Here is a 9,214-nt window from a genome sequence, read left to right as displayed (position 1 = left end):
CACACGGAGCCGGGGCGCGCACCAGGGGCCTGCCCGGCCACGCTGGGTATGCCGTGGTCTCAGCTGGGACCCGGTTGGCGGGCGCTCCTGCTTCTTCTGAGCCCCCCTCCACATCGGTTTCTGGGCCACCGATGCCCCACACCCCTCACACACACCCTGCCGCAACCCAGCTCCGCCCAGCGACCAGCCCAAACTGACGCAGGCAGTTCAAAGATCCTTCTGGGGCCCCAGATCCAAGGACCTCCCTACACCTCCCTATCCACACTCCTGCAGGCCCCGGAGGCGTGGAGCGTTTGGTCGCTCCAGCAAGAAAGCCTTCACTCCGTGCCCAAACCTTCGTCGTTTGCGCTCCAGGCCCTGGAACCCCACTGGCGGAGGGGAGCGCCCCACCATGAAAACCACGCAGAAACAGTGGCTAGAAGCCTTAAGCGTCTCCTATTACGTGTTCACTTTCCTCTTCATGGGTGAGACGCCTGGTGCGCCGAGGGTCCGCCTGGGGAGCAGGGACTGCGGGGACGCAGGCTGGGCTGGGGCCCCACTTGCCTGTATAGGGGAGGGCTAAGGGAGCTGGAGAGCAGCAGAGGGCCAGAGGTCAGGCTGGAGCCGGCAGGATGCACACCAGCAATGGGAGGGGCGGGGGGAGGGGAGTGGGGGTGGGGGTGGCACAAGGTGGTGCCGGTTGGAATGACCCAGCTTCAAAAACTCATGCGTTTTGCTTTCTCAACTTTCACCCAGGCCTTTTCTTCTCCCTTCTTGTCCTCTTCCTCCTCTTCACTTCATTCTGGTCCATCTCTGTTCTCTACTTGGTGTGGCTCTTCCTGGACTGGGACACACCCAACCAAGGTGAGTGTGGCTGGACATGCACCCAGGGAGCAGAGATGGGGGGCCAGTGCCTCCAGAGATTCTTCCACCCATCTCTCTGCCCCAAGGTGGGAGGTTCTTTGAGTGCAACAGGAGCTGTACCATTTGGAAACACTTGAAGGATTATTTTCCTATTAAGGTGACAGGTCACCCTTCACAGAGACTCTCTGTCCCCTCTCTCTCCCCAGCCCCCCACCCCTGCTCACCCCTGCCCTTGGGGGGGGCGGCTAAACTCCGACAAGAATACACATGGGACAGGGGTGGAGTGGTGTTCCAGAGTAGGCCCTCTGTGCTGTTGACCCTATTTGAGGACCTTGAACTCTGAAGTTGGTTGGGGTGGAGGGCAACTCTTTTCAGCTGGTGTCCTGCCTTCCGTGCCTCTTTCCCTTCAACCTGCCCAACACCCTGAAGCTGGTGAAGACAGCAGAGCTTCCCCCTGACCGGAACTATGTTGTGGGTTGTCACCCACATGGGATCATGTGCATGGGAACCTTCTGCAATTTCGTCACGGAGGCCAACAACTTCTCCAAGCAGTTCCCGGGGATTCAGACATCACCCGTAACACTGGCCTTTCTCTTGCACCTCCCAGTCTATCGTGACTACCTCATGTCCCTTGGTAAGCCTCAAGCTGAGTGGGAGGAGGGCCCGTTCCTACCCTCCCCCCACACCAGACTGCCTCCCACCCACCCAACACAGGGACCTGGCCTGAACATTGGCCTGGCTCACAGTGGGCATCAGTGCATGGCTTTGGAGCGAGTGTCCTGCATCCTTGTTGGGAAAGGCATTAGAGGTCACACTGCCAGTGGCATGGGGAGCAGGTGTGGGAGGAATGGGGTGTGGATCCCCCTGAATGGCAGGTGAGGGACTAGGCAGCCCAGGAGGGGGTGGTGACTGCTCCCTACCTCCTCATGTACGCAGGACTGTGTTCTGTGAACCGCCGGAGCCTGGACTTTATTTTGTCCAAGCCCCAGCCCGGGCAGGCGGTAGCCATCGTAGTTGGGGGTGCCCACGAGTCCCTGTTTGCGATCCCAGGGATGCACTGCCTCGTTCTCCGGAACCGCAAAGGCTTCGTGCGCCTGGCACTGAGGCACGGGTGAGTGGGGTGTGGTGCCCAGCCTGGGGCTGCTGCGGATGATCAGAACTTCACATTGTGTCTAGGGGTCCACATTCTTTGTCCCTGCACACGCAGGTTCCTGTAGCTGGGCCCCTATGTCCCCAGAGCCCACACTGTGCCCTGTATCCACAGGGCCCTCATGTCAACACTTGAGTGCTTTCTCTGCACCAAGCACTGGGCCCACTTTTGCCAGGCTTCTTCCCTCTCTGAAAGAGGCAGGAGCATAGTGCAAGTAGCAGGACCTTATGCTCAGAAGCCCTGGGGATTTCTGATGCCACCTCAAAGGCAAGACCTTGGACATGTTTTTTTGCCTGTGAGACAAGACTAATACTATGCTATGATGTTGCAGTTGCAAAGACCAGATGAGAAAATATATACAGTTGTCCCTTGAGCAACACCGGTTTGAACTATACAGGTCCTTTATACAGGGATTTTTTTTTTTTTTTTTTACAGTATAGACTTTAAATGTATTTTCTCTTCCTGATGATTTCCTTTCTACTTTTTAAAAAATATTTTATTGATTTATTTATTTTAGAGAGAGAGAGTGCATGTGTGAGCAGGGGGAGGGGCAAAGAATCTCAGGTCGACTCTGCACTGAGCACAGAGTCCAGCGTGGGGCTCAGTTCCTCAAACCTGAGATCATGACCTGAGCCAAAATCAACAGTTGGGTTCTTGGTCAACCAAGCCACCCTGGTGCCCCCTGATGATTTTCTTTCTTTTTTCCTTTCTTCCTTCTTTTATTTCTTTCTTTCTTTCTTCCTTCTTTTTAAGATTTTAATTTAATTAAAATAATTTGGGACGCCTGGGTGGCTCAGCGGTTGACCATCTGTCTATGGCTCAGGGCATGATCCTAGAGGCCCAGGATTGAATCCCACATCAGGCTCCCTGCATGGAGCCTGTGTCTTTGCCTCTCTTTCTCTCTCTCTGTGTGTGTCTCTCATAAATAAAATCTTTAAAAAAAAAAAATTGTGAGTCCAGGGGCACCTGTGTCTCAGTTGGTTTGGCATCTGCCTTTGTTTTGGCTCAGGTCATGATCCTGGGGTCCTGGGATCAAGCCCCACATCAGGCTCCCTGCTCAGTGGGGAGTCTGTTTCTCCCTCTCGTTCTGCCCCTTCCCCACTGCTCCATGCTCTCTCTCTCTCAAATAAATAAATAAAATCTAAAAAAAAAAAAAAAAAATCTTAAAAAAAAAAAGAAGAAGAAGAAGCATTGTGAGTCTTTTCATCTTTCTTTGTCATTTGCTTGAAAACAAGGCCTTGGGAAGAGGAATCTATCTGTAGGTGTGGGGAGGGATTTTCAGTCCGTCTTGGGGCGCTGCACAAGCCACTGACCTGACCATCCTTCTCTCTCGTTGTCTGTTCCCAGAGCTTCCCTGGTACCTGTGTACTCCTTTGGGGAGAATGATATCTTCAATTTTAAGGCTTTTCCCACAAACTCCTGGCAGTATCTGTGCCAGATCACCATCAAGAAGATCATGAAATTTTCTCCTTGCATCTTCTGGGGCCGCGGACTCTTCTCAGCTGACTCCTGGGGTTTACTGCCCTTCGCCAAGCCTATCACCACTGTGGGTGAGTACCTCCAAGGAAGAAAGCTGCTGTCAGCTGTGCGGGCAGCACAACCCTCCCCACCCCTCTCATCTCTGTCTCCCTTCTCCCTGCAGTGGGCCGCCCCATCCCCGTGCCACAGCGCCTCAACCCCACTGAGGAGGAAGTTGACCACTATCACATGCTCTACATGGAGGCTCTAGAGCAACTGTTTGAGGAACACAAGGAAAGCTGTGGTGTCCCAGCCTCTACTCACCTCATCTTTAAATAGCCCTGGCTTTGCCATTCCCCCAGCCCTGAGGCCCTGAGGAGGCTGTCAGAGCACCCACTGCCAGGCGTCAGTGCTCCAATAAAAGCTCCTTCTCTCTCCCCACTACTTTGTAGAGTCAGATGCCTGTGGAGCTCCAGCTCCTGCTCTGGGGGTAAGCAGGCCCAGGCATACTCTGCCCTCATCTTCCTGCACTGCAAAGCTGCTGCTTTGGACTGGGGATCAGAACCCTGATTCCAACAACCTCCTCCCAGCAAGCCTTAATTCTGCTGCATTACCTTGCATAAGTCTCTTTTCCTTGCTGAGCCCTTTCTCCCTCTGTGAACGAAGGCATCTGCTTCCCTAAGCGCTGTAGGGCCTCAGGATTGAGTTGAGGAGGTCGGCTCTGCAGAGGGGTAGGTCTGCAGGGTAAGCTGGAGAAGATAGCTGAGCTTGCTCAAGGATCCCTGGCTGTATGGGGAGTGGAATGATCTTTGATAGTAGAAAAGATAGTATTAGTCCATAGCTTACTACTGCACCCCATCTCCATCCTTTATGTCCCCTTGTGGCTGGAAGATGAATGAAACAGGGACCTATGTCCCCAGAGCCCACACTGTGCCCTGGAACAGCAGTAAGCCCTACTGCAAACCCAGCATCAGGTCAACATTAATCTATCTGCTCAGTAAGCATGGGACTCTTGTGATGATTGCGGAATTAATATTTAAGGGCTTAGAACACAGTTTGGCAAAATATTGTCATCCTCATCACAGACATGGTGTCTGTCCAACGAGAGGGTAAAACTGGACTGTCTAAGGGTCCTCATCGGGTCATATGACCCTCATGGGTCATATCGTCCCCCTGACTACATCAGTCCTATTTACTGACTGGATTTCCATCTGTATCCAGGACTTCAGAACAACTTGTTGAAATGTAATTGGAATGCAACTATACTAGTCTCCCACTGTCTTCTCAAATATATTCCATGGAAGAATTTCTTTCTTGTTCCTGGATGAAAATCTGAGCAGTCCTGTGACTGCTTAGGTGGCATGTTATTCATTCACCCAGGTTGGTACATAGACTTGTAGCTTGGGTAGTAATCCACACTCTGGTCTTCATCCAAGGGTAGGAATCTTCCATCTCCAGCCAGGGCAGCAAGTGAGCTGCCCGCTTGACCAGAAGAGGTGGGAGGTGCGGGGGGGGGGGGGAAGGGGGGGTGGAGCATAAAAGGGGTAGGGTTGACCTATTTCCTCCCCCTCCCTTACTAGCTGCTGTGACTGAACCCCTCAGGATTGGAGTGTGGGGCAAAGGAGGGGAAAAATGATCCCAAATGTTCTTGATGATATCGGTAAGATAGCTTCGTGTTCCCTGCACCTCCAGACCTCCCAAGCTGATTCCTTTTTTTCATGGGGGCTCTCCTGGATTCCCTTTTAAGTTCTTCTGTCTCACCATCTATCCCTGGTTTTCTGCCCATGCACTTGACATAGGATTTCTCCTTAGGAATTCCCATTGCTTTTCTAGGCTGGAAGTAGAGAGAGGGATTGAAACACCCAGCCCCAGCCTGGAACATTCTTAGCTTGGATACCACCAGAGTATAGCCGGGGCTCAATGCAGCTACTTGTCCTTCCTTCTTTCCTGGATGGGAGCTTCTAGTCAGCTACTGTCTGGTCTAATGAGACTTCTCTGGCGGGTACATCCCCCAAATGCTGGAGCATACCAAACTCTTTGAGTCTTGCAACCTTTGTCACTGATCTTGTGGAGGTAATAAGCCTTGCCCTCCGGGGGTAGGACTCGCAGAGACCTGAAGGCCTACGCCCGCCCCCACCACTCTCCTATGTGTACAAACTGTGATCCTTGTTGAGAGTCAGGGACCTGAGAGTCACTTCTTAATCATTTGCTTGGAAAATGTGGTTTTGCTTGTTGCATGTGGTCTGGTCAGGCCCCTTTTGGAATGCAGGACCTGCTTGTTGGAACTTCATGCCTCAGCCCAAACTTGGGGCGGCGGGGGGGGGGGGGGCAGGGCACATGTGTTTTTCTCTAGATTATTTTCTTGGGATTGTGCTTAAGCCTCAGACCAAGGGGCCGGTCCCTTCCAGTTCTAGACTCCAGGTCCTAGGTCCTCGCAGAGAAATATGCCACACTGCTGACAGGGTGATGATGGCCATTTATTGGAAACAGGAATAGGACAGAGTTGGAAGGCAAATATTTCAAGGAGAAGCTTGACACAGAACCTGAATTTGAGGCCCCAAAGTGGGTCCAAGAGGCATTTCTGAACTGTACGGGAGCAGCAGGGATGAGTCTGCTGATTGGCACCCCACACTGAGCCACATACTTGGCTTTGAGTCCAGCTCTGCCAGCTACCGATCATGACCTTGGTCAAGCCGCTGAATCTTTCCAAGCCTCAGTTCCTCCTGGTAACATTGGACTACCTACTTCAGAGTTGTGGGGTTTTAAAACTTTCTATTGAAATACCACACAGACAAGCACACAAATCATAAGGGCATAGCTCAAATTTTCACCAACTGAACAGACACAGGGCTTTTCTGGGAAGCGAATGAGATGCATCCAAACTCACAGGACAGCTGCACAGATGTCTTTGTGTTGAGGTTGAGCAAAACTGTCACCTGTCAGCGTCCCATCTTTCTGAGGCAGGGGCGGGGGGCACAATTCAGCCCTCAACAGGTGCCTTTTAAAAATTCACAAAGAGTCCTCTCTGCACCCACCCAGAGATGGTCTTCTGTGCAAATCATATTGGGTGGTGGTGAGCATTTGCCATGGTATATTTTCTTGGGGGAGCACACGTGGCAGGTGCACAAATAGAATAACAGAGATCTCTAGACGGTCCGGAAGGGTCTATTGTATTTTCAAGAGGCCTGGGCCCCAGAACCATTAATGAACATCACCATGCCATTCCTCCTCCATGTAGCTTAATGATAAGCCCCAACACTGTGATTTCTCCTCCTGATCTGGATGAGTCTACCTTATGAATATATGAACTGAAGAAGCCTTGGGAATTCAGATTACTGCCTCTTCTAGCTTTTTCCTCCCCTTTCATTCTCCCTGTGGCCACCAGAGGGCTGTCTCTACTCACAAGGCAGATATGTCACTGGGGCTTAAACCCCTTCCCAGCTGGCCAGCCCCTGCCTACAAGATGAGTACAACCCAGAACTGCTTGTTCTTGTGAAGCTGGCTGTTGCTTTGGGCTTTGCTCAGGCTGTCCACTGCTGCTGGTAGGACCTGGCCCTTCTTTATCCTCTGGAGGGAATTTTAACCAACTGAACCACCCAGGTGCCCTTGGTAGGATTTCAGTCTTGAGCATCAGTGCCCGGTAAGATTCCAACAAGACAACTACATCTGAGGTTTTGATGGAAGAACACAGTCCTTCCCAAAAAAGTACAACCTGAACCTTAGGAAGAAATTTAATGGGAGCCACATATATGATTTAAGCTTTTCTACTGGTAAGCACTTCAAAAAGATAAAGAGAAAATGGTGGGATTAGTTTTAATAATATTTTTATTTGGCCCAATATATCTAAAATATTCTTTCAATATGTAATCTATATAAAAATAGTAATGAGAGGGACACCTGGGGTGTGCCTTTGGCTCAGGTCGTGATCCTGGGATCGTGGATTGAGTCCTGCATCTGGCTCCCCACAGGGAGCCTGTTTCTCCCTCTGCCTATGTCTCTGTGTCTCTTATGAATAAATAAACAAAATCTTAAAAAAAAAAAACCAGTATGAGATATTTTACATGCTTTCTTTTTGGACTAAGTCCTTGAAATCTGGCTTCTACTTCTACTTTGAACATATTTCAATTTAGATGCTAAACATCCATAGGAAATATATGATCCATATTTAGAGTTTACAAAATTCTCAAGTGCAAAGGTAGGTTCATGAGTGAAAAAGTAGTTCTGAACATACTTGAAAGCTTTTCAGAGATGCCTGCCTGGCTCAGTGGGTAGAGCATCAGACTCTTGATCTTGGGGTTTTGTGTTTGAGCCTCATGTTGGGCATAAAGGTTACTTCAAAATAAAATCTTTTTCTAAAAAAGTTTTCCAATAACTAGATCAATGATCTATTTTAAAATTTAATTCAAGTTAAATGAAATAAAAAGTTCAGTCCCTCAGTGGTGCCAACCACATTTCAGGTGCCCAATAGCAACACATGGTTAATGGCTACCTTATTGCCCAGGGCACGGAGATTTAATTCTCAGTCTACAGGACAAACAGGAGAGAGGAATATGGTAAACACCACCATGGAGGTGTAATCAGCAGAATCCAGATGGTGAGGACATTTACAGGAAGCAGTCAACCTTGTTTCTTCAACAAATAGTTGCAAAAAGAGAGAGATGGAGGGGAAAATCTATAGATTAAAACACATTTAGAAGATATATCAACTTTATCAGTTCTCTGTTCCTGTAGGGCAAATTACCCCCAAACTTAAGCCTCAGACCAAGCCTTACTTCCAGCCTAGAAGTAGCTTAAAAGAACAAGCATTTATTATCACATTGTTTCAGAGGGCGGGGCTTGGCTGGGATATTCTGGCCTAGAATCCTCAGGCTGCAGTCAAGCTGTCCACCAGGACTGCAACACTGCAACATCTCAAGGCTCCCCTGGGGGTGAGGGATCTACTTCCAAGTTCACTCACATGGTTGTTGACAGGCCTCAGTTCCTGGTGGTGGGATTGAGGCTACTGAGCTCCTCATAGGCCTATCTGAGTTTCTCAAGACAAGACAGCTGGCTTCCCCTAGAGTGAGTGCAGAAAGGGAGAGAGAGAGAGAGAGAGAGAAAGAGAGAGAGAGGGAGAGAGAAGGAGAGAGGAGGAGAGAGGAAATATTTTAGGTGTGTGTTTAGTCACTTTGGGCTACCATAACAAAACACCACAGACTAGGCATAAGCAGCAGATATTTATTTCTTTTTTTTTTCAGGCATTTATTTCTTTTTTGTTTTTTAAGATTTCATTTATTTATCTGAGAGAGAGAGATAGTGAGAGAGAACATGAGTTGGGGGTGGGGAGAGGGAAAAGCAGGCTCCCCTCTGAGCAGGGAACCCGTCACACTGCTCTCAGTACCAGGACCCCGGGATCATGACCCGAGCTGAAGGCAGACACTTAACCCACTGATCCACCCAGGTTCCCCCAGAAATTTATTTCTCATGGGTCTGGAAGCTTATAAGTCCATGATCAAGGTGCTGGCAGATTCACTTTCTGGTGAGAGCTCTCTTCTGGCCTGTCTCCATACCTGTAGACAGCCACCTTCTCTCTGCCTCCTCACAAGACATTATAGCGAATGTTGATTCATGTGGACCAGAGAGGGGAATCTGGTGCTTGGTGGGGAGAGAAGATGATGGAATTTCAGAACAAGAACCTTTAGAAAATCCTGTGAGGCCTGGTTGTGCATTGGCTTGGGGTTAGAACACCAGGAGTCTGGTTTTATCTCTACCCGGTGGGTGACT

General features: G+C 49.8%; 1 protein-coding gene across 1 annotated transcript; it reads left to right on the top strand.

Moving 5' to 3' along the window:
- Positions 1 to 3,892, top strand: MOGAT3 (monoacylglycerol O-acyltransferase 3). Its single transcript, XM_077908084.1, has 7 exons — positions 1 to 464; positions 736 to 843; positions 930 to 1,000; positions 1,273 to 1,477; positions 1,780 to 1,954; positions 3,341 to 3,543; positions 3,636 to 3,892. The coding sequence occupies exons 1-7, from the start codon at positions 392 to 394 to the stop codon at positions 3,788 to 3,790; spliced, it is 990 nt and encodes a 329-aa protein (XP_077764210.1). The 5' UTR covers positions 1 to 391; the 3' UTR covers positions 3,791 to 3,892.
- The last annotated feature ends 5,322 nt before the right edge of the window (positions 3,893 to 9,214 follow it).

The sequence above is a fragment of the Canis aureus genome, chromosome 8 (genome assembly GCF_053574225.1).
Source record: "Canis aureus isolate CA01 chromosome 8, VMU_Caureus_v.1.0, whole genome shotgun sequence".
Lineage (NCBI taxonomy): Eukaryota > Metazoa > Chordata > Mammalia > Carnivora > Canidae > Canis > Canis aureus.
This window is presented reverse-complemented; position numbering and strand designations above follow the sequence as displayed.

Coding starts and splice junctions, on each gene's coding strand:
- MOGAT3 (XM_077908084.1), top strand. CDS start 392: ATGAAAACCACGCAGAAACAGTGGCTAGAAGCCTTAAGCGTCTCCTAT. Junction 1,478..1,779: donor TGACTACCTCATGTCCCTTG/GTAAGCCTCAAG, acceptor TCATGTACGCAG/GACTGTGTTCTGTGAACCGC. Junction 3,544..3,635: donor CAAGCCTATCACCACTGTGG/GTGAGTACCTCC, acceptor TTCTCCCTGCAG/TGGGCCGCCCCATCCCCGTG.